This window comes from Rutidosis leptorrhynchoides, chromosome 2 (genome assembly GCF_046630445.1).
Source record: "Rutidosis leptorrhynchoides isolate AG116_Rl617_1_P2 chromosome 2, CSIRO_AGI_Rlap_v1, whole genome shotgun sequence".
NCBI lineage: Eukaryota > Viridiplantae > Streptophyta > Magnoliopsida > Asterales > Asteraceae > Rutidosis > Rutidosis leptorrhynchoides.
In genome coordinates, this window is record NC_092334.1 from 41,998,890 (window position 1) to 42,025,676 (window position 26,787).

At 34.8% G+C, this 26,787-nt stretch overlaps 2 protein-coding genes across 2 annotated transcripts; both read left to right on the forward strand.

The window, feature by feature from the left end:
- Positions 1-12,741: 12,741 nt before the first annotated feature.
- Positions 12,742-18,512, forward strand: LOC139890772 (protein indeterminate-domain 7-like). Its single transcript, XM_071873686.1, has 3 exons — positions 12,742-13,255; positions 14,192-14,588; positions 17,398-18,512. Exons 1-3 carry the CDS (start codon positions 13,057-13,059, stop codon positions 18,236-18,238), a joined length of 1,437 nt encoding a protein of 478 aa, XP_071729787.1. The 5' UTR covers positions 12,742-13,056; the 3' UTR covers positions 18,239-18,512.
- A 5,767-nt stretch (positions 18,513-24,279) lies between these two features.
- LOC139887824 (uncharacterized) lies at positions 24,280-26,787 on the forward strand. The gene is made up of 3 exons (XM_071870876.1): positions 24,280-24,604; positions 25,331-25,707; positions 26,752-26,787. Exons 1-3 carry the CDS (start codon positions 24,280-24,282, stop codon positions 26,785-26,787), a joined length of 738 nt encoding a protein of 245 aa, XP_071726977.1.

Genomic DNA, 26,787 nt, shown 5'->3' on the forward strand with positions numbered 1-26,787 from the left:
ATGGTCAAACTCCAAAAGCTAACACATCCAAAAAGCGTCCCCTAACAATAAGCGGGATCTCTAATCCAACCGTATGCCCTTACCCTTATCCACGCCGGAACCTATAAAATGGTAAACAACGAGAGGGTAAGCTAACGCTTAGTTAGTAGAATAAATATATACATGCATATAAAACTTACCTACTCGCATCCACGATATCATATAACGCATACAAACGCATAATGTCTCAATAATCAAGCTAGTATCGTCAGTTCGTACAAGTAGCAACATCAATAGCATAATTTTCATAATAATAATTAAATGCTAACGTCAACAAATATAAACCATGGTTAACCAATATCTTCGCAAGGGAATGACTTCGCGAAGCAAGTCATCGATGTTCATAACAACCGTTAGCTCCCAAAAACGGCTATGGTATGCTAACCCCCGAGGTGTTCCAAAAACGGCTATGGCATCACCCCCAAGTGTTCCCAAAAATGGCTATGGCATCACTTGATCAACGTGTGAGTAAAACACGGCTATTACTCACAATCATGTACACAAACACGGCTATGTGCACAATAATTCGGATAATTACGTGGGAGTAAAACACGGCTATTACTCGCCACTATATGCATAAACACGGCTATGTGCATAAATATAAAACGTGGATAAAATGGCTATGTCTCACAACTATGGTCACAAAAAGGCTATGTGACACCATCAATATGGCACATAAATCATATACATACATATATAGATATTCCACTCACCTCAAAATCTCTTGTGAAAAGAAACCCGAGCTTGTAAGACCTCAATGTATCGTACCTATCATATTATACATATTATCAATCACAAACCCAAATTGGTCAACCAATCCTTTCACCATTCTAAGGCCATTTTGACCCAAGGTGCAATTTCAACCTATTTGCACCCTTAACCCTAATTTTGGATTAACTTACACCAAAACCCTAAAATTAGCCAAGATAGGCTTGAAACACATTTCAATACAAAGTTTATGCATCTTTCACCAACATTAACCAACTTAGGTCCATTATGACCCATTTGACCATTTTAAAGTTAACATACCCATTTTGGGTCATCCACTAACCCACACAACACCCACTTACATATATATAGGTGTGCTAGCAATTTACTAACTAATTTAAGTTCATAAACATCAATCTAACACTTTGAAAACCCTAGTTAGTCATCTTTGAGTCTACATCACCCAATTTCACCCAAAACACCCAATTCACCCACAAATGGGTTTTAAGTTCATCATTTACCCCAAACCCTAACCCTTAATCAAATTAACAAGGAAATTAAGATTAAATCATACCACTACACTCAAAATGTAGCTAGGAAGTAGGTGAACAACTTTAATGCTTGTACTTAGACCCGAAATCGGCTTCTTCTTCCTTGATTTGAGTTCTCTCACTCTAGAAAACTCTTTCTCTCACTAAATTAATTTAGAAGGGGTGAAGTAGGTGAAAATGGTGTTATGAGGCTCACCAAACTGAATCTAGAGCCTTAAAGTCGGCCCTTTAGTGAATTTACCAATTTGCCCTCAAAATATCTAATTAAAAGAGAAAGGAATCTGTCACAGACCATTGGCGCGGCGCGCCAAAGGCCTACGCAGCGCGCCACTCCCCCAGATCAGATTCTTTCCCCTTTTTAAGATGTACTACCAAACCCCACTTCAAGTATCTTAATTACACTTATGTACACAACAAATAAACGGGACTTACAACTCTCCCCCACTTGAATCGGAGCGCGTCCTCGCGATCCAAGCCGCATGACAAGAAGGAAGATAAACCAACACGAACTCTTCGGGCTCCCAAGTAAACTTAGAACCTTTACTACGACACCATTGGACTTTAAAAGTCCTAACCTCTTTATGTCTCAACCTTTTGACCTTCTCATCGAGTATGGCAATCGGCTCCTCAATATACTCTAACTTATTGTTTAGCTCAATCTCGTCTAATGGTACCCAAGATAAATCATCCGCAAGACACTTACGGAGATGGGAGACATGGAAAGTATTATGAATCCCCGCAAGCTCTTCGGGTAATTCCAAACGATACGCAACTTCACCAACACGAGCTAAAACCTTAAATGGTCCAATAAACTGAGGAGCTAACTTTCCCCGTTTTCGAAATCGAATAATACCTTTCCATGGCGAAACCTTAAGCATCACCATGTCGCCTTCTTGAAATTCGATCGTTCGTCTACGTTTATCGGCATACGACTTTTGTCTATCTTGAGCCTTCTTCAAGTAATCTCGAATAATATCAATCTTGTTATTCGTCTCCAAAACCAAATCGGTACTCCCGATCTCTCTTTGACCAATTTCACCCCAACAAATCGGAGTTCGGCACCTCCGCCCATAAAGCATCTCGTAAAGTGGCATCCCGATACTAGTATGATAACTATTATTGTACGAGAATTCCACCAAAGGTAAGTGCTCGTCCCAACTACCACCAAAATCAATAATACACGCCCGTAGCATATCCTCCAAAGTTTGATTCGTACGTTCGGTTTGATCGTCCGTTTGAGGATGATACGCCGTGCTCAATTTCAATTGTGTACCCATATCTTCATGAAACTTTTCCCAAAACCGAGATGTAAAACGAGTGTCTTGATCCGAAATAATCGATATAGGAACTCCGTGTCGAGAGATGACTTCCTTAATAAACAACTTAGCTAAGGTCTCCGACGATATCGCTTCCCGAATGGGAAGAAACAAAGCACTTTTCGTCAAACGATCAACTATAACCCAAATCGAATCAAATTGGGTTCTCGCCGTTTTAGGTAACTTTGTGATGAAATCCATGGTAATGTGCTCCCATTTCCATTTCAGGATTTCCAACGGTTGTAACTTACCATACGGCTTTTGGTGCTCGGCCTTAACTTGCAAACACGTGACGCATTGCTCAACATACTTCACAACATCACGTTTCATGCCCGGCCACCAATAATCTTTTCTTAAATCTAGATACATTTTCGTCGCGCCCGGATGAATGGAATACTTTGACTTATGTGCTTCATCAAGTAGCACTTGTCGATAATCACCCATCTTAGGCACCCACACTCTTCCTTGAAAAGACAACAAACCACGCGAGCCCATGGTAATGAACTCCGATTGCCCCATGATTCGTTCCGCATGCTTGTTGTGAACATAAGCCTCTATTTGAATCACACCAAGTTTTTCAAGAAAATCGTTAGTAATAATCATACGTAACAATCCCAATCGTAACGCCGGGTGATGACTCTTTCGACTTAACGCATCCGCGACCACATTCGCCTTGCCCGGATGATAAAGTATTTCGCAATCATAATCTTTCACCACATCCATCCACCTATGTTGGTGATAATTCAAATCTCGTTGATTGAAAAGGTGTTTCAAACTCTTATGATCCGAATAAATCGTACTCTTGACACTATACAAGTAATGGCGCCAAATTTTCAACGCATGCACAACCGCCGCCAACTCAAGATCATGAGTTGGATATCTCGTTCCGTATTCCTTTAGTTGTCGAGAGGCATAAGCGATGACTTTACCTCCTTGCATTAGAACACACCCGAGCCCATTTAACGAAGCATCACAATAAACCGTCATGTCTTCCACTCCTTCCGGCAATACTAACACCGGAGCTTGACACAACTTCTCTTTTAGCAATTGAAAAGCAATTTCTTGCTCGTTCTCCCAAGTAAATCTCGCGTTCTTCCTTGTCAATTTCGTCAATGAAGAAGTGATCTTAGAAAAGTCTTGGATAAACCGACGATAATAACCGGCCAATCCGAGAAAACTTCGGACTTTCGTAGGCGTAGTCGGTTGTCTCCAACACTTCACCGTCTCTATCTTCCCCAGATCTACTTGAATGCTGTCTTTGTTCATAATGTGGCCAAGGAATTGAACCTCCCTTAGCCAAAATTTGCATTTGAAGAACTTAGCATACAACTTCTCCTTTTATAACGTCTTCAATACTTCACGCAAATGACGTTCATGTTCGTTCATACTTTTCGAATAAACAAGTATATCGTCGATGAACACAATTACCAACTTGTTCAACATATGTTGGCACACTCGGTTCATAAGGTCCATGAATGCCACCGGTGCATTCGTAAGACCGAAAGGCATAACTACAAACTCAAAATGCCCATAACGCGTTCGAAAATCCGTTTTCTCGATATCTTCCTCACGGACCCGCATTTGGTGATAGCCGGACCGTAGGTCAATCTTTGAGAAATACGTCGCACCTTGGAGTTGGTCAAACAAATCGTCAATCTGAGGTAATGGATAACGATTCTTGATCGTCACTTTATTTAACTCCCGATAATCGATGCACATCCGCATACTTCCATCCTTCTTTTTCACGAATAAAACCGGAGCGCCCCATGGCGAAGTACTCGGTCGAATAAAACCCTTCTCAAGCAACTCTTGGGTTTGATTTAACAACTCTTGCATTTCTGTCAGCGCTAAACGATAAGGAGTTTTAGCAATGGGAGTAGCTCCCGGAACCAACTCAATGCAAAATTCAACTTGTCTTTCCGCCGGAACACCCGGTAACTCATCCGGAAAAACGTCTTCGAATTCACTAACCACCGGAATTTCACGAATGGGTGGTGGCTCATCACGAGTATCAACAACATGGGCAAGAAAACCCATGCCACCACTATCAAGGAGACGACGTGCCCGTACAAAAGTGCATATCGGCACAAGTCTTCTATGCTTATCACCGTGAATAATTAACTCTCCCCCACTTGGGGTCTTCACACGAATAAATTTTTCATAGCATGCAATATCGGCTCTATTACGATCTAGCCAATCCATACCCACAACAATATCAAAATCGCCCAAGGTCATCGGAATGAGATCTATCTTAAAGTTTTCGGCACCAAACACAACATCACAATTTTTACACACATCGACCACTAGCACCGTCTTGCCGTCCGCTATTTCGACTTCTACCGGACGACTTAACTTAGCTAACGGTCTATTAAGTTTAGGCACAAATTTAGGAGACACAAACGACAAATTTGCATCGCTATCAAAAAGAATCCTTGCCGGAGTAGAGTTAACCATAAAAGTACCTAAGACAACTTCGTTGGATTGTTTTGCTTCATCATTGGTCATCAAGTAGTTGCGACCCCTAGCCGTGCTCGCCGCCTTTTCTAACTTCTTGACATGATCATTATTCAAATCGGGACAATCCGGCCTCTTGTGCCCCTCCTTTCCACAATTAAAACACGTGACCGACTTGGTCAAACAATCACGGGCATAATGACCCGACTTCCCACAACTATAACAAGTAGGCGTAAAAGTATTTGAACCACCCTTCTTCACACTTTCGACGCTTTCGGACCCCTTCTTGTTCTTGTTTTTCTTGTTTGAAAAGTTAAAATGACTAGAACCTTCAAACTTTCTTTTGGAAAAAGCAAAATCACTCTTTCTTGGAACCTCCGGCTCAAAACCCCTAGCCAATTCGTATAAATCTTCAAAAGACATAGCCATACCCCGACTAATCTTACCCTTCAACTCATCACTTAAAGTACGATAGAAATCTAGCATCAACTTGTGATCATCGCCAACATACTCCGGACAAAAACGAGTCTTTGCCAAGAAGGTAGACTAGAGAGTAACCAAGTCCATTGAACCTTGTTGCAAATTGTGCAACTCGTCCCGGATTTTATCAAGATCGGAAGAAGTTCAGTATTCTTGGAAAAATTCTTTCTTAAACTCCTCCCATGTCAAGCTCATGCATTTCTCTTCGCCATATAATTTGATTTTATCGTCCCACCACAACTTGCCCTCTTCGCGCAACATGCTAGACCCATACCTCGTCTTCTTCTCGGGAGGACACTCCGCGGTACGGAACGCTCCCTCGATATCGGAAATCCAACAAGTGCTTTTCAATGGGTCCCTCACCCCATTAAACATCGGAGGTTGAGTATCCTTGAAATTTTTGTAGTGGAAGTCCCGCCTTCCACCCCCACCATTACCTTCACCCCCTTCGCCTAGAGGATAAATGTTTCTAGCCTCTAAAGCCTCCTCTATTGCGGCTTTCATTCGATCATTGATCATTTCGGTCACTTGTCCATCGACGGACTCTTGGAAGACCTTTCGGACGTCGTCAAGAAAATCCTTCTTTAGCCTTTTAAAGATGGCCTCAACCTTGGTCGTGAGTTCAACGTCCTCACTCGTACTTCCGTCATTGGTGTCGTGTCCATTTCTCATCTTCATTCTATAAAACGAAGTAAATTAAGCAACAAAATGAAAGGACTCACACATATGTATATACATATACACCACACTACCCCATCTTGCTCAACAATCGTCGTACATCGCTTGTTTGACATTTGAACCCGTAACAATGGTAGCTAATCATTGTTACGCGAACACGTCGCATTAACTCGCTAGTACAACGTCCATCTTGCTTGATGATTGCTAAACATAACACAAATCAATTAGCACAATGTTAGTTCACATAAATCAAAGCACTAACAATTCCCGATTAGACCCAAAGTCCTACAAGTCCCGCATAACGCGCACACAAAAAGTCTAAGTCTAGGCGCCTATCTCAAGTCACCTAAATCCCTTAGACCATGCTCTGATACCACTTGTAACAACCCAAACCAAACCAAGAACAACCCGCGTAAAAATAACAAATAAATTTTTTTTTGCTGGAACAGCATATGGCGCGGCGCGCCAAACTGGTCTGTCCCAAAATTCATGAAACGCGAAAAAGATCGGCCACTTCCCGAGATAATTAGACAAAACGCTTTTAACAACATATTCAAACATGTAAAACTAACACAATTCAAATATAAAATAAGTTTTACAAAGCGAGGCCCACTTTGACCGTTTTACGAGTTTCATACATAACGTGAGTTTCGACTACCAAAAGTCTAAGTACCAAACGACACGATGAGCATGGTGTTTGGGATTAAACTACCCAAGTCATGGTCAAACTCCAAAAGCTAACACATCCAAAAAGCGTCCCCTAACAATAAGCGGGATCTCTAATCCAACCGTATGCCCTTACCCTTATCCACGCCGGAACTTATAAAATGGTAAACAATGAGAGGGTAAGCTAACGCTTAGTTAGTAGAATAAATATATACATGCATATAAAACTTACCTACTCGCATCCACGATATCATATAACGTATACAAACGCATAACGTCTCAATAATCAAGCTAGTATCGTCAGTTCGTACAACTAGCAACATCAATAGCATAATTTTCATAATAATAATAATTAAATGCTAACGTCAACAACTATAAACCATGGTTAACCAATATCTTCGCAATGGAATGACTTCGCGAAGCAAGTCATCGATGTTCATAACAACCGTTAGCTCCCAAAAACGGCTATGGTATGCTAACCCCCGAGATGTTCCAAAAACGGCTATGGCATCACCCCCAAGTGTTCCCAAAAACGGCTATGGCATCACTTGATCAACGTGTGAGTAAAACACAGCTATTACTCACAATCATGTACACAAACACGGCTATGTGCACAATAATTCGGATAATAACGTGGGAGTAAAACACGGCTATTACTCGCCACTATATGCATAAACACGGCTATGTGCATAAATATAAAACGTGGACAAAAACGGCTATGTCTCACAACTATGGTCACAAAACGGCTATGTGACACCATCAATACGGCACATAAATCATATACATACATATATAGATATTCCACTCACCTCAAAATCTCTTGTGAAAAGATACCCGAGCTTGTAAGACCTCAATGTATCGTACCTATCATATTATACATATTATCAATCACAGACCCAAATTGGTCAACCAATCCTTTCACCATTCTAAGGCCATTTTGACCTAAGGTGCAATTTCAACCCATTTGCACCCTTAACCCTAATTTTGGATTAACTTACACCAAAACCCTAAAATTAGCCAAGATAGGCTTAAAACACATTTCAATACAAAGTTTATACATCTTTCACCAACATTAACCAACTTAGGTCCATTATGACCCATTTGACCATTTTAAAGTTAACATACCCATTTTGGGTCATCCACTAACCCACACAACACCCACTTACATATATATAGGTGTGCTAGCAATTTACTAACTAATTTAAGTTCATAAACATCAATCTAACACTTTGAAAACCCTAGTTAGTCATCTTTGAGTCTACATGACCCAATTTCACCCAAAACACCCAATTCACCCACAAATGGGTTTTAAGTTCATCATTTACCCCAAACCCTAACCCTTAATCAAATTAACAAGGAAATTAAGATTAAAGCATACCACTACACTCAAAATGTAGCTAGGAAGTAGGTGAACAACTTTAATGCTTGCACTTAGACCGGAAATCGGCTTCTTCTTCCTTGATTTGAGTTCTCTCACTCTAGAAAACCCTTTCTCTCAGTAAATTAATTTGGAAGAGGTGAAGTAGGTGAAAATGGTGTTATGAGGCTCACCAAACTGAATCTAGAGCCTTAAAGTCGGCCCTTTAGTGAATTTACCAATTTGCCCTCAAAATATCTAATTAAAAGAGAAAGGAATCTGTCACAGACCATTGGCGCGGCGCGCCACTCCCCCAGATCAGATTCTTTCCCCTTTTTAAGATGTACTACCAAACCCCACTTCAAGTATCTTAATTACACTTATGTACACAATAAATAAACGGGTCTTACACTCATTTATGATAGAAAATATTATATCATAAGTTCTTCAAAATTCATTAACAAAGTATCTTATAAAACGTTTTGATAATAAAGTTTTCTCTAGATTGAAAACGTTTTAGTACTAAACTAAATAAATATGATAGCTTTTGTTTTCCAAAACTAATATATATTTAAGAATCATTTTGTTAAAAGGTTAAAATAATGGAAATTGTTATATCGTATTTGAAAAGTAAAATTTATATATAATAGGTTTCAAGTTTTTAAATTACTAAATATTGATGAAGCATGAGATAAAGTCCAAATGTTAAATGAACGTACGAAATCATTTTAAGGTAAAACGTCGATATTTAATTTCTATGTTATCTATATCCCATAACTTTATTTTCATCTTAAATAATATTAAAGTTAAATAGTTGACGCATATAAATAGGACATTGAACAGGAACTACACTAACCCTTGTCTAGTTCCCGTTAATTGACACTTTTGATCTTACTTATAAATCACTTTACCAATAATTCCGAATATCGTTAAAAAGAACAGATTTCTTAAATCATAGTGGACCTTACAACAGAGACCCGTAATCATATCACAATAAATCTGATAATTCAATTATTTGATATTATATTTTAATTCCACCGATAAATATATTAAACATATATATATCGAGGCAAATACGTTCATGTAAAGTATTATACGTTTAATACTTTGTTAACATTTTCAAGTTATATATATATATATATATATATATATATATATATATATATATATATATATATATATATATATATATATATATATATATATATATATATATATATATATATATATATATATATATATATATTCATATCCATTTATATAATGGTTCGTAAATCGTCGGAATTTGGTCGAGGTTAAATGAATGTATGAACACAGTTTAAAATTCTTGAGATTCAACTTAACAACTTTGCTTATCGTGTCGGAATAATATAAAGGTAAAGTTTAAATTTGGTCAGAAATTTCCGGGTTGTCACACTATGGCTCGTTACGACTCGATTAATATAGCATGTGAATCAAGTTGTCAAGTTTCATGCAAGATATAAGTATAAAAGCACGTTAGAACGATTGCATAAGTGTTTGGTTAAGTTTGACTAAAAGTCAAACTTGGTCAAAGTCAAAGTCAACGGGGTCTGGTATCCGAAAATTTTTCTTCAATTAGTAATCACATATAAACATGTTGGCCAAGTTTCATGTTAATCAGAGTTGCGTAGCATAGTTAGAATTAAACGGTAAACGACCAAGTTGATCAGAATTCTGCAGTTCATTTGGACGGCGTCCAAAATGGCTGGACGGCGTCCAGCAATGATGGCCTGGATGACGTCCAAGGTTTTGGATGGCGTCCAGCAATGAAGGCCTGGACGACGTCCAAGGTTTTGGACGGCGTCCAAACAATTGGGCAGCTGAAGTTGCAGAAAATTCACAAGTCTCGAACCAAAACTCAAACAAACACAAATTGTGAACCGAAAACACTTTAAACATATATCTTATATCGTTGGAAAGGTATTTTGACAAGGAATATAACTAAACACATATCATCAATCAAGTTAATCATTTACAACAACAAAACCTCGTCGAATGATCGTTAAAAGTTCATCATTCAAGTTTCAAGTTCGTAAAACGCATTTCATGATTCGGGAACCCAATTTACACATACAATATGCCATTTCGTAGGTAATTACGCATACAACACAATTAAACACTTTCCAACAACATTGCGAAGCATTTAATGGATCAAAAGTTCGTTTAAAAATCTATCAAACCGTAACCAAGAATCACAAAATCAATAATCATGTTAATGTAAGGTTTTCATGTCATCCAACATACCAAAACGAAGCATATGAAGCTAGTAACACAATTAACACATGAACTTTAACATCTAACAACATTAAATCACCCAAAACCAAAGATTAAACTAACCCATTTTTTATATTCAAGCTAGTTACTCAAAACAAACAAATCGAGCAAACCAAACACATATTCATGTTAGACTTGAGCCATAGACACTAATTAACACCATTTCAAGTCAAAAACACTAAGAACATGAAATCTAGAGTTTTTAGAAAGTTAGCCAAAAGTGATGAAATTAGTATCAAGTTGTAGAGGATGAAGAGAGGATTCCAAATATGTAATGTGTTTCGTTGTAAGCTTGTTAGATTGGATTTAGATGATGATTTAGTGATGAAGATGAAAATGGGGTTATGTTGCTAGAGAGAAAAAGAGAGGTGGGAGGTGAAGAGTGAATGAGTGGTGGTGGTGGGTTGACTAGTTGACCTAGTCAACTAGTTTGCCCACTTGACGCCAATAGTCCCTCGAGTTTAAAAGCGGGTGCGGAAATTAACCAAACGAATTATTTTAAAAACGCTAGAGTAAACGAGAGATGTTATAATTAAATAGCGAAAATATTGGAAACACTTATTAACGGGGGATACGAATTTAGATAACGAAAGATATTATTTATAAAAAAAAGATGGTGTTAAAATAAATTTAATGGAAAAAGGTGGGATACCCATTACTAAAACAAAAAATACTGAATAATAACACCCACCACGCTTTACCGACTTGTACGTTGTGCTCAAATAGTTGGACCCACAGGGGCACTACTGTGCTACAGTAATTTTTTTTTTTACGATAAAAGAAGCAACTTTCGTAAAAGAACCAACCCTTCAATGTTACAAAAAGATGTCGAAAAAAATTCTTTTTTACAAAAAAATCAACTAACCTTTTTTTCCTTTTTTTTCCTTCCTCAACGATAAAAGAGGCAACTTTCATAAAAAGAACAACTCTTCAATGCTACCAAAAGATGTCAAAAAACATTCTTTTTTATAAAATAGATCAACTAATTTTTTAAAAAAAAAAAACCCGAACGCTAAAAGAAGCAAATTTCACAAAAGGAACAACCCTTCAATGTTAGATGTCAAAAAAAATTCTTTTTTACAAAATAGATCAAGATTTTTTTTTAACTCGCATTCAAAACGGAGCCACCGGCGCAAAGCGAGAGCTCCACAACTAGTTACATCTATAGCAAAAGAAATCGTGACAATGATTTCAATGTCTAATTTTGATGTCTAGGTAGACATTGAAATTTAACACTGTAGGCAAAAGTGAAGAAAATGTTCGGTGTCTAATTTCAGTATCTAATTCAATGGGGAGTGGATAGTGGTTTAGTGCAAATTCAAAGTCTTGGGTTTGACACCGAAGGCCGATGGTGAGCAGTGACGGTGGTTTAATGCTAGAAAGGAGTCAGCGACGCTGATCGCTCGACGTCGGATTTTATGAACGACAAAAAATAGCCACGTGCTCTTACCTTCCAATAAAAAGGACCTAAAATCATACCTTAAAACAAGAGATTATACATACCGTACCATTATACGGAGTATATAACTGTTAGTACATAATGTAATTCTCTAGTTCATTGCGCTGTATTCGTGAGTATTATGGACGTTGTAAGTACTTGAACGATTGTTTGTTGGTTTATTATGTCTATGATTTGGATGACAATCAATTGTATGCGTTTATTGTTTAGTTACATTCTGTTTGTGTAACCGCACAGATGCAAGTGTAACCGCACGGTTGCAAACTGCAACCGCACGATTACAAGTTCTGACCCTATATATTGAGGATTTCGGGTTCATTGTTGAAGTTCGAACCTTTACACAACCCTAACCGTGTTTATCATCGACTGCATGTCTAACACTTATCAAGGTTGATTCATAACGTTTAGAAGTTGTGTTTAATCAATTGGTCAGTGTGTTTAAGGTGTATTTGATATAAAATCCAATAGCGAGTTTTTCGCACTCGATATTGTTGATTTGATCGATTAATACTGTTTAATCGATCCTACAATAACTAGACTAGATATATATAATTATAATTATATATATAATTATATAATATAATAAAAAAGTTGTAATACCAATAGATAACCTCTAGATACCTAACAAAATTAGGAATATAATACATGATGTGATAAGGTAGTCAACATTTTTATAAAAAATATCTCTAATATATTATGATCACTATGACTATGAAGACCCATGTTTTGTGCTCTAGTTTCTTGTTTCAAAACCTCTCTTTTCTCTCTCTCATACACTAAGACAAACAAATTAAGAAAAATTTGCTGGTTTTTTGTCTTGGTGTAGTAACAGCAAATCCCAAGTTTTGTGTCCACTATAATCAACCAATAACACTAAAAGCTGAGAATTAAGAATAAACCCTATTAGCATAGCTTCTACCAATCAACAAGAAAACAAATTACTTTTTTATCTATTTTTACCAAAAAGATTAAAGACAACAAAATTTCATTAACATATCTATATAAAGCATCCATCTTTTTTTGTTTCCAATCCATCTTTGTTTGTATCTCAAAATGTCAAATATCTCAGGAGGAAGTTTTTCTTCTGGCAATACTTGTGGTGCTCATGTTAATGAAGATGGTCAACAAAGACTGCCACAAATGGTCAACTCTCATAATACTACTTGTGAAGATGTTATTGGATCCACTTCTCAAGAACCACTAGTTCAAGATTCACCAAAGAAGAAGAAAAGATCACTACCAGGAACTCCAGGTAATTATATGAATTAAATCTTTAGTTAATTATATGTTTCTAAATGATAAATGATGTTTCTTTTACCTAACTGGTAGATTTTCATACATCATTTTACCATGATATTTTTTATTTCATGTAATAAGCTTTTCAATTTTACACCTCTAGCCTGACCTTCTAGTATTATGTTAATTTATCCACATCTATGATCATTGATTGCCATTGAAATGAAAGTGATTATTAATTTGAGTTCTATTTATTACTTTTGTTTTCTTCTGGATATATAATATTAATTTTAGGATGAGGAGCTTTCATTATTGTGACTAGCTAGTTGTTCTAAATTTGAATTCAAATTCACAGATTATATACTATATAATAATAATAATTAAATATATCATATATGAAATATAGTCCAAACCTATTAGCTAGATTGAAAACAATTGATATAGATGTTAGATAAGTTGTCAAAATAAAAAAAAGACTCAATTATTGGTTTATGGATTGCAATAATTGGAGTGTTCTTACCGTCCTCTTTTTCTTACACTTTTGCATTTTGTTGCTGCAAGTTATTAAACTTACATCTGTACTGCTCCTATATATCAATAGTGTTTGTGGGTGGGGTGGGTTAGTTGATGTACACTCTTCACTGTGCATGCATCATATATATTACTCCCATATATACATATATTTATTTATATATAAATAAACTATACTTGGTTGTTATCTTAGATCCATTTTTATTAATATATATTTTGCTCAATCAACATGTAATTCAATGTACCTTAAGTCAGTCATTATCACTTTTATATTTATATTTATATCTGTAATACAATAAAAAACATGTTATTACTGGTTGATGTTTTCACATTCATTTGCAAAGTATTGCTTCAATTATATTATATTATATATTTATATAATTAAAATTAAAAAATAAAAATATTATCTTTGTACTTGTAGATCCGAGTGCACAAGTGATAGCTTTATCACCAACAAGTCTAATGGCGAAAAACAAATACGTATGCGAAATTTGTAACAAGGGCTTTCAGAGGGATCAAAATCTTCAACTACATCGAAGAGGTCATAACTTACCATGGAAACTTAGACAAAGAACGAGCTCGGAAATAATAAAACGTGTATACATATGTCCTGAACCAACATGTGTTCACCACAATCCGGCTCGCGCATTGGGCGATTTAACTGGAATTAAGAAACATTTTAGCCGAAAACATGGTGAGAAGAAATGGAAATGTGATAAGTGTTCTAAAAGATATGCTGTACAATGTGACTGGAAGGCTCATTCCAAAATTTGTGGCACAAAAGAATACAAATGTGACTGTGGTACAATCTTTTCTAGGTATGTTTTACCTTATTACTAGTATTTTTTTTTTTTCTTGTTTTTATTGTTACTGTCACTGTTGTAAACGGCGTCCGTTGCGACGCCCGTTGCGGCATTTTGGTGACTAAACCGTTTCGACCCCGTCCCGTTTTCTTATAAGCCGGTCAACGGTCAAAATTCAGGTCAAATGCAGGAAAAATTGGGTCAACGCCGGTCAAAAGTTAAAAATTCTATTAAAATCGGTCATAAGTCGGTCAAATCAATCAAAATTGACTTAGTTTAGTATTCCATTTTATATTATATTAACACTAATAGCAATTATATGTACAAACTTGTCAATGAAGTTTTTTTAGCTCTAAAATATGTGTAAATATATATTTATATATATAAAAGTCAATATTAGTCAACATCCGTTTCGACCCTTCTCGGCCCCGTTTTTTCCGTTGCGACGTTTTGAGGTCGCTACCGTTTCGGCCCTGTCTCACGTCTTTTTCAACCTTATAACATGTGATTTTGCATAATGAATAATTAATAGTTAATAACTATTTATAATAATAGTAAATAAAATAATTTAATATAATAAGAATAAGGAATCAATTTTTATTTGCATCACTACTAAATTAATAGTTAAAACTAAAAATGATTGTTGGAATTCAAAACAATTGATGATTCAATGACATCATAAACTAAATCAATAGTTGAATTCAAAGTTCTAAACTAATTATTTAAAAGTTGATGATACAATATAATTGTAAGGCTCGTGTATGTACAGCCTCGTGGTCAAGGTGCTCTTTTGGAGCAGCCTTTCTTTGTATTTTTTATCGTTGCTTATATATTTATTGATCTTTCAAAAAAAAAAAATATATAGTAGAGATTTTTAAATTTTAAATTTAACTTTCATGAAAATTTAGATTATATTCAGTTATTCACATCGTTTTCTAGAACAGCATGATAATAATAAACAACCGACCGGCCTGAAAATATTATATTATTTATTTATAATAATAAAATATTTATATTTACTTGGTTTAGTGCTCTCTACCAACTTAATAAATAAAAAACAAGCATGAAGGGTGTACGTGAAGTTTGTGTCTAATTTATCAATTTATAGGCATTGTTATAGTCTATAAGATAAAGGTGATCGATAAAGGTTAAATGTCATGAAATGTAACAAATTTATTATCTTAATCTATCGTTTGTATGAATTTTACAAAACCATCTTCGTGATACATTGTTGGATATCACATGATAACCTATATAGATAACAAAAGAGTTGGATCACATACATACAACAAAATTTGAAAGTCGATGAATACTTTAATACAAACGAGGTAAGACTTAAGAGTGAGTTCGCGTCTTACGACTGAAAACTATTTTTCAGCAGATATATTAAACATTACGGAGTATTTAAATAAATTAAAATTACAATACACATATCAATAATTGATATAATACAAAATGCTTATCATATAACATTATTTACAAATTTGTTTATACGAATATTAATTTAATTAATGACATAAATAAAAAACAATATTACCATTAATGAACATAATAATAACACGTAAATAAAAAATTACCTTTGGTGAACCACGGAATAATAAATATAAATATAAATATTAATCTTAAAAGGAAAATAATAAAAAATATAATTAAAGTAAAAAAAATTTAAAAAAGATAATTTTTGTATAAATTTAAAAATGCAAATATAAGGAATTAAACGAAAAATATATTTTACTATTTACTTGAATATAATTAAAAAATTAAATTATAGAAAGAGATAAGAAACAAAAAGAAAAAGGAAAAAAAAAAAAGAAAAAGATGTTGAGGTCATGACGACATATGTGAAAAGAAAGAAAGAAAAAAAAGAGTTTCAAACCCGGGGCAACACGTTCACAAACAGGATCCTAATATGATATGCGCTAAAGACACCTTTGTTTTTATATTGAAAAATATATATTTAATCCCAAATAAATTTATGTCAAAATATTAAAAAAAAAAAATAAGTAACTAATAACAGTTTTACCCCAAAATTACAGACCTCGCCACTTTTAGATTATATGATGGTGGGACAAAAGGATTGTCGTATATTCTCAAAATATTGGGGATTTAGAGAATATTACAATCAAACTGTTTACATTTATTATTTTGAGACGTTTCATTTCGAGTGTTCATATATTCTTAAGTAGCGTACGTTAATCAACTAAAAATACCTAGAAATGATGTCAAATGATCAAAATCTTTTAAATGGCTTTTTATTAATACATTATTGTTTAAATTGATATGAAATGTTAATTAGACATCTTTTTACAACCCTAATGTGCGCAAATATAATTTTTTTGTAGATGTATGATTTGTAAAGTCCAATGATTAGTGAACTTTTGAAACAGATACAACTTTAGGATAATAAAATTGTGTAGCCCACTGTCACAAATTAAATATTGCTAAAATGCACTCACACAGTCACACTAGTTAAATTGTAGATGTTTGCTTTTTGTCAATATTGGCTTTCCACGTCATTGGTGTTGGGTAGATTGAATTGAGTTTTACTTTTTTCAACAATGGACCCCACTATATACATATACATACAAGTATACAACAAGAACAATCAATAATCAATAAAGTTATAATTGCAGTAAAAGAAATAATTGAACTGATTGAAATCTTACAATATTATACCAACATGGTGACAATTTTTCAAAGTAATATTCCTATATGATTCTGATATAATAATCTTATAAATATAAATAATATTATATAAAGTTGTTACCTTTTTTCTTAGAAATGATTTTTAATTCTTTTTCATGATATAATTATGCAAAAACAGAAGGGATAGCTTCATAACTCATAGAGCCTTTTGTGATGCGCTAGCAGAAGAAAACAGCAAACTGACCCAAACCATACAACAAGACCATCAGAACGTCTCCGATCAGCTCGCCCAGAACATCAATCGAACAACATCGTTAACCTCGCCTGAATTTAGCCACGGTGGTATGCAAGACTACAAAAACCCATCAGAATTATTACCTTTAAACATCATGCAAGGTGGCCGCGGAAACTTGTTTAGCACTAGTCCAAGAAACGGGTCGCCATCGTCTCTACAACTAGGCGCCAGTACGCTATCGTCCCCGTTGACTTCAGCCACAGCATTGTTACAAAAAGCAGCCCAAATGGGAGTCACATCCAGTAACAGTAACAATAACAATAATAATAATGGTAGTAACATGAATAACTTTGTTACTACTATGGCACCACCATCTTATGGTGGTGGTGGGCCATACCATGGTAGTGAGACTTTGGTTGACCATTATCACCCGCATCAATCGCAACTAGCTGGGGTCCTTGGCGGTGGATTTTCGAGCCCTTTTCAAGAAAACTCGTTGTCGCGTTTTTTTAGTCCAAGTATCAATGGGGGAGGAAGTAGTGATGGAATAGGATTAATGTGCTCATCAGGGTTCATGAACCAGGGTAAGGAACTTGTTATGAACAATAATAACAGTAATGTTGGTCATGAAGCACATTCAGGATTAAGTGATTCGAATAATCCGGGTCTAATGAGGTTTAAAAGGGACGGAAATGGTGACAACTTGACGGTCGATTTCATGGGTGTAGGAGGAATGAGACTCAGGAATTTCAGTGAACAACATCATCAAGAAATGGAAATTTAAAACATTTCATTTGATTTTGGTCATAATAATAATAGACCACATGCATAGAGATCATTTCTAAGTGTATAGACTATAATCTGCATGTTGTTTGTATAATGTAATATATATTGTAATAGTAATATTCTTGAAAGACACTTTTTACCTCAGCTCATTTGGTTCAGAAAATGCTCATTGTGTTATCTATATATAATGCTGGTAGTTCGCTGTCTTAGAGGGAGTTTTGTATTCTAGTTTTGAGCCTAGCCGTTTGATTTGTTCATATCTTGTATGCTTTCTTTCATCTTCCGATGAATGGGTCATTTAGTTATAGCATTCATTATTTTTGCCAACAAAAATAAAAGTAAAAATTAATTTTTCTATATATATGTGGCGTACATGTCATTTGATGTGGGATTCTCTTAAGGTGTTAGAGCATTGTCATTAGTCACGTTATTATTAGACCGTCATCATAAGACACTGTTGGCACAACCTTCTTTCATGCGCCATCAATTTCGTCTTTTCCAGGAAGTATTCAGAGACGTAAGTATAAAATGTTAATTCTAGAAGCATTAAGATTTGTACATTATATGTTAGAATAAGTCAACAAATGGTCAACTTACCATTTTAGGTAAGCTGACTTTGAGATCAGAAGTGGTCCACTTCATCATATCCCTTTTAAGAAGATCACAAGGCAACAAATTGCAGCCAAGTCCAACGGCTACAACAACAACCTTCTTTTCTTTTATGTAAAAGTGGTTCCAAAGTAAATATGGATCCTAACTTAAATTAGAAGTTGCTGTTATTATTTTTGTGTATATAGGAACACTTGTAACTTGTAAATGATCAATATACAAACTGTAATCAATTATCAGAAAATCAATACAACCGATCATATTTTTATCAAATTGAAACATTTAACAAATTCAAACATGGTATCACGAGCTTAAGGTTTGCAGATCCGAAATCAAAAGCAACCGATTTATGGCTCAATCATTTACCAAAAATAAAGCTACCATGTCCAAAATTGACGGTAGCTCAAACCAAGCTGCCATGTCAAATTTGGACGGCAGCTCAAAACATGATGAAAGAACTTACTTGTATGTTCTCTGTCAACCATCAACCATCGCAAAACTGAAAACATCATTACAAACCACCATCGACCACCACAACCGGTGAACTGTGTTTATTGTGGAAAATCACACCACACTGTAATTCAATGTTTCGAGCTCATCGGTTATCCCAAATGGTGGAACAAACAGAAGCACAACAGAGTGGTGACGACGGTAGCAGAAGCAGTGGACGGCCACCATAAGGTTACCGGCAACGGAAACCCAAGATCCAACAATCGTTCAACTCAGAAAGCAACAAGAGGTATCTCATACTTTAATTTACCTCAAAAATCAACCAAATGGGTGAGGATAAAATCCTCAAACCCTAAGGTCACTTATACGCAACAATCGACCGAAGTGAAAAGGAAAAATCCTAATCACTACCAATCGGTCGAAGTAAATACCCATAATCGTTTTAATTGCCTTCAAAAGATAGAAGCTGAAAAGGGTAAGAACCCTAATTCGTTAACAGCAGAAAAGGGGAAGAGAAAAAAAAAACGTCTGACAATATTTCCATGTCTCAAAACCCAAGTAATGAGCTGATCAAATTAAGGGCTCCTTTAATTAAGGCCCAAGCCCACAACCAATTTTATGTAGTGGGCCAAGATGACCAGTTAAGTATATTAGATAAGGCCCAGACCCAACATACTATTATAAATGAAAATAAACAGGCTCGGAAATCTACTTTTCTAAAAAATAAATTTTTAAATAACGATCGTTTTATCGGAAAAGCTAATATTGTTTCAAATAACACAAAAAATAACGATTGGATTTTTGACTACGGTGCTACTCACACCATGAATTTTGAAAAATCGGATTTTTGCTCCAAATCAAAACCACGAATTAATGAAATTCAAACGACCAATGGAGATATTGTACAAGTAGAAGGGGGTTGGAGAATTGAAATTACTCCGACTATGAAATTGTCCAATTGTTTATATATTCCAACCCCGTCTCATAAACTTTTAACTATTAGTCACGTTACAAAAGAATTAAATTGTTTCGTTTTATTACACCCCACTTTCTGTATCCTTCAAATCCTGACCCCGAAACATCAAATCCTGACCCTGAAACACCTGACCCTTAAACATTAAATCCTGATCTCGATTCACCAAACATTGAATCAAATGAAATCTCCTCAAGGAATGAACATGGAGAACAAAACAGTCCAACCTCCGAGAGATATGTTCTACCACAAAGAGCCAACTGAGGAGTACCACCAAAGAGATACTCTCCTGAAAAAGAAGCTCAAAGATCAAGATACCCGGTTGTGAATATTGCACATGGGAACCTATCAAGTCATTACTACATTCCGGCACAATTAGACGTGTGAAAAAATCTTTTTAGACGTGTTGAACAACACGTCTACATGTGACGGCTTCAATTGAGTGGTGACATATAGTGCGGTCCCTTGAACACGTTTAAATAGTAGTATTTAGACGTGTTCCTCCTTTTTTATCAATTAGACGTGTTCACGGAACACGTCTAATTGATTAATTTAACACGTCTAATTGACTAACTTAACATGTCTAATTGATAATTAGACGTGTTCCCGGTATCAATTGGACGTGTTATCAATTAGATGTGTTATCAATTAGGCGTGTTCCTTGACCTTTCCTTAACCCTGGTTAAATTCTCAAACATTATAAATAATACCCTCCAAATACAGCCAAATGCCAGATATTTCCCCAACGCCAAATATATTTAAATCTCAAATATTTCAAATAATACCCACCAAATATCAAATGAACCAAATATACCAAATTAAATCTACTACAAAACCAAACTATATATATAAATATCATATATAAATATCTTTAAAGTATTTACAAAACAAATCATATAAATGTAATTTACAATGGAGGAACTCTAAACTAAAAAAGGTAGCTATACATGGTTCTTTTTAGATGGTTCTTTGAGCACCCATTCAACATGCCATCTCTCTGCCATCTGTCCTCTCTAGCGGGTGAAAAAAGTGTCTAAGTATGTAGTTATTCCTCCACGTGTGATACTTGTTCTGAAGCTGTAACTATATATGCACGTTTAAAGAATTAGTTTGATTTTGACTAAATGGTATTTATTAATTTATTATTGCAATAAATTTAATTTTTAAGATGTGTCATGTGTGTTACCTGAGGCTGCAATTATCTATGTCTACATGGTCTACGCAGTACCACTTAGCTCCATGTCATCCCTTTAATCCTACATATGTTTATAAAAATGCTAATAATATTATCCAAACATACGCATATTCTTAAACTACGGGATAGCATGAAAGTAACTTGCACAAATGGAAAACTAAAAATTTCAATAAATGAATACTTCAAACTATATTCTGTATCAAAACATGAACAAAATCTTTAACAAGCATATATACTTACGTTAACTTTTATGTGCTGAAGTATTTTGTGTTGAATCATTGATTAGTGTCAACCCAACTTGACCCACACAAAGATACATGTTTTGACCCATAACCCAACTAGCTCATTTTGCCACCTTTATTATTTACGTACCTGAGTGGCCACTTTGAATGATGGATCTGATCTTCAATCAGATCTCGCTCGTTCCTCAGCAGCTGAAGTTCCTGCACATATAGACATGATTATATAATTCCACAGCAAAGCCAAGTATAATCTAAATCTTAATAGGCGTAATATCTAACATTCATCATTATTGTTCATTTAATCTATATTATTAAAATATACTATATCATATTGTTCATCTACATTCTAAATATATTCTAGTAAAACCCTTTTAACCAAACATTACCTTTCAATTATTGCGATGCGATATGAGAGTGTTGACCTCTTTTTCAATTTCATGTATTTGTATCAGGATGCATGATCAAGTTTAAGAAAAAAAAATGTCATCTTAATACAAAGAGACGTACATAGCATACAGATTATAAGCAACAATAACCATATCTATCTATTGCTTATTCCTACTTAGCAAACTATTGTAAAATGGCAATAAGTTGGTGCACCATCTAATGCCACTTTAAAGTTGGACCAAATATCGATTAAGAATGAATACAAAAGATCGTACCCAGATTTTTTTTTTTACGTAGGATATCACCATAGATGTGATCTCTAACATAAAGAACCTACATTCAATTGAATAGTGTCGGTTAATCTTACATAAACGTAAAACAGTCAACAAAATGAGATAATAAGTTATTCAACTGTTTGTTAAAAAAGGAGTAACAAATTATATTAACAGGGACTTTAAAAATTCTCCCTTCTCCATAACAATAAAAAACAAGACTATGCAAAAAAAAGACTGTTGGAATGAGATAATAATGACCAATTCCACTCAATATACAATACTCATACTAATAGATACAAAAATGGTAACTAATATTAACAATATTCGATAAGATAGCACAGAAGTAACAAAATTAAGTGGCATCAGAAATTATTTTCTGGTACCTATATGCTGTAACTACGTAACACAGATCAAAATCAGAAAACTCTTAATAATGCGTACATTTAACAAATTTTTCAAAAGGTTGAAATAATCAACCAATAAACTCAAATTTAGAAAATACCTGTGAACTGGATCCTACATTAGGTAATTTCTTCCTATGTCCACCATGTTCCTTACATTACGGATAACAATGGATGCAACTCTAGCATGAAGACCAGTTGTCGGTTCATCAAAAAGATAAACATCAAACAAAACATGTATAGCATAAATCATACCATTTTATTCTTTTTGGCTTAGACATTTCATCAAACACCTTCCTTACACCACACAATCACAATTTGAACCTAATATTTTACACATATGTATGTTTCAAATAGGAAACAAACATACTAACAATATATCAACATCTAAATAAAAAACTCAGTGAGCCGAAACGAATCAATTTCAGTCTTTAAAGCAATGGATAAACAAACAAAATTCTAATCAAGCAATTAATAGGGAAATAGCACTTACAAAGTCACCAATCACAAAAGAAAGATACAACCGCTTTAAATAAATTAAAATAGCAAGAAGACGCGGAGTAAATTAACTGCAAAAAACATAATGCATACGAATGGAATTACCCTTTATTCTATTAAAAATAAAATTCTTCAAAACAAAATTCAAAAGACTACAATTACATAACTGAAATAGAGGGTTGAGAATACCATTGCAATTTAAATTTTAGATACTGTAATTGAACTCGATGGAATAAACGTACCGATTGTGATGATTAACCCTAAAAAACAGTTAGAGAATACGACGGCAAAGAGCAAAGCAATTTTACTCAGGTGAAATATAATAGAGGTAGATGTACTTAGGGTTTGTGAGGGTGAAATTGGCGTGCCTTGAATGAAAAGAAAGAAAGAAAGGATGATGTTATATATGTGACAAAATAGATAAAGTAACAGTAACTATGGCCAATTCTTAATAAATATATATAGATAAATAAATTAAATTATATTAGACGTGTTGACATGTCTAAATAATAACATATCTAGAGTTGTTTCTCTTTTTGATCAATTAGACGTGTCAACACGTCTAAATACTAATGTATTTAGACGTGTTCCTCCTTTTTGGTCAATTAGACGTGTCAACACGTCTAAATAGTAATGTATTTAGAGGTGTTTCCCCCTTTTTGGTCAATTAGATGTGTCAACACGTCTAAATGGTAACATATTTAGACGTGTTCCTCATTTTTTCGTGTCAACACTTCTAAATAACAACGTATTTAGACGTGTACCGCCCATTTAGACGTGTCCATTTACTTTTATAGACGTGTTAATTTACATCCCATTTATTAACACGTCTATATATGGGGGTCTAAATGAGGATAAATGTAGTAGTGAGTGAAGCACGAAAATTCAATTCTGCTTTATACTCTGAAGAAATTCCAGCTACAGTTAATCAAGTAATGAAATCTGACAAATAGAGAAAGGCCATGGAAGAAGAAATGGACGCACTCAAGAAAAGTGATACATGGGAAAAATGTGTCATTCCTCAGGAAAAAAACCAGTAGGGAATCGATGGGTGTTTACAATAAAATACGAACCAGATAGTACCATTGAAAGATACAAAGCCCGACTAGTTGCAAAGGGATATACTCAAACATATGGAATAGATTATTCCGAGACTTTCTCTCCAGTTGCGAAGATTGATACCATCAGGGTTCTTTTCTCAGTTGCTGCAAATGAAGATTGGCCACTTCACCAATTTGATGTGAAGAATGCATTTCTACATGGTGAACTAAAAGAAGAAGTCTATATGGAAGCTCCTCCAGAATTCTCCGACAACTTCAAAAATGGGGAAGCTTGTCGACTTAAGAAATCTTTATATGGGTTAAAACAATCCCCACGGGTTTGGTTTGGGAGATTTACTTTATTTATGAAAAAATATGATTTCAAACAAAGTAACTCGGATCATACTCTCTTTTTTAAACGAAGAGGAAAGTTAATTACATGCTTAATCATTTATGTTGATGATATGATAATAACAGGAAATGATAATGAGGAAATTTCTAACTTAAAAGGGAACTTATTTAAAGAATTTAAAATGAAAGACTTAGGCAGACTTAAATATTTTTTGGAGATTGAGATGCTACAATCCCAACAAGGAATATTTATCTATCAAAAGAAGTATGTTCTTGATTTTCTTGCAGAAACAAGTATGATTGATTGCAAACCAGCTGATACTCCAATGATTCTAAACCAGAAGCTATATATGGAAGATGAAGCTGATCTTGCTGATAAAGGGCAATACCAAAGGATGGTGAGAAAACTCATCTATCTTACTCACACTCGACCTGATATAGCACATGCAGTTGAAGTTGTGAGTCAATTCATGCATCAACCACAGGTTCACCATATGGAAGCTGTAATGAGAATCATCAGATATTTGAAGAAAACAGCGGATCATGGAGTTGTTTTTAAGAGACACAGACACCTAAAGACTCAAATATATACAGATGCAAGCTGGGCCGGAGAAAAAGGGGATAGAAAATCTACATCTTGATTCTTCGCACTTGTCGGGGGTAATTTAGTTGGATGGAGAAGTAAGAAACAAAAAGTTGTCTCCCTTTCAAGTGCCGAATTAGAATTCAGAGGAATAGCCAAAGGAGTAGTCGAGGCCTTATGGATCAAGAAGCTACTAACGGAGATTGGTTTTCCACCTCAAGAAGCTATTCAAATCCTGTGTGACAATGAAGCAGCAATCGCTATTTCGGAAAACCCCGTTCAACATGACCGAACTAAACATGTTGAAATCGATCGACATTTTATCAGAGAAAAATTAGATGATGAAATCATTTCTCTTGCATCAATTAGATCAGAAGATCAGCTAGCCGACATACTCACCAAATCTGTCAATGAAAGACTCTTCAACGAAGTTCTTGGCAAGTTGAATATTAGAAATCCCACTGTAACAACCCTAATTTTTTTCGTTACTTCCGTTAACCTTCTGTTAGTTTATTTAACGGTGATTATTTAACTTTTATGTGTTTACGTGTATTAAATGCGTACTTGATCTTTGGAGGGTTTTAATAATTAATATGGGTTGATATCAATTCAAATAAATATTTCGGATAATGAAATACGATAAAAATGATACGATTTTGATCATAGCTTTTTGAGCAACGAAACGCTCGGGTTTATTTTAATAATTAATTTTATTAATTATTAACTTTTTAAAATATTTAATTTATTGGGTTTTTATTAAATTAAACAATTGGTTGCGTTTAACGATAGGGTTAGAGTTCCGGGCCTTCGGTACGACTAAACGGCACTTAAAACGGACCACGATTACACGAGATTGCAAAACGAGAGCCCGGGAACCCCCTAGAGGGCCCCATCGGCAGAAACCCCCCTCCCCACCCCCCTTTTATGTTTAATTTATGATAACTTTAGGGACTTATGTGTTAATTGTGTATTTATGGCTTGGTATAAATTAGAAGGTTAAACCTAAATTAGATAAAACCCTCACACAAAAGCTGCGCCAGTCGATCTCTCCTCTCCCTCTCTTGGCCGTCGTCCAACTCACACACACACACACACACACACTCAAACTCAATTTTTGATTAAACCTCAAGAACAAAAGTTGCAATTCGCGTTATCCTCTACGTATTGGTGTGCTTTGATTATTGATATAAGGTATATTTGCATGAACCCTAATTCTTAAAATCTGAATTTTATTAAAGTTTCATAGTTATGTTGTCAATTGCTCAAGTCTATACGCGTACGTGTTAATTGTAATCGTTATTTTGTTTGTTTGATGCGCTAGGGTTTAAAAATGAATTTGTATTTGTTTGATTAGAAAAATTAAGTTTTTAAAATGTTAATTATTATGTTATAATCATATTCCTTGCGGAAAAATATTGAGTTTAGGCTTTGGATTCGCTTGATTTCGTTTCTGTATGATTAAGTTATGTCAATTTGAATGATCGTTGTGTTTTTGTTGCTTGATCAGAAATTTGGTATTGATATACAACGAATTGTCATGTGA

Coding starts and splice junctions, on each gene's coding strand:
- LOC139890772 (XM_071873686.1), top strand. CDS start 13,057: ATGTCAAATATCTCAGGAGGAAGTTTTTCTTCTGGCAATACTTGTGGT. Junction 13,256..14,191: donor ATCACTACCAGGAACTCCAG/GTAATTATATGA, acceptor TTGTACTTGTAG/ATCCGAGTGCACAAGTGATA. Junction 14,589..17,397: donor TGTGGTACAATCTTTTCTAG/GTATGTTTTACC, acceptor ATGCAAAAACAG/AAGGGATAGCTTCATAACTC.
- LOC139887824 (XM_071870876.1), top strand. CDS start 24,280: ATGTGTCATTCCTCAGGAAAAAAACCAGTAGGGAATCGATGGGTGTTT. Junction 24,605..25,330: donor CTTCAAAAATGGGGAAGCTT/GTCGACTTAAGA, acceptor GGGGTAATTTAG/TTGGATGGAGAAGTAAGAAA. Junction 25,708..26,751: donor TGAATATTAGAAATCCCACT/GTAACAACCCTA, acceptor TTGCTTGATCAG/AAATTTGGTATTGATATACA.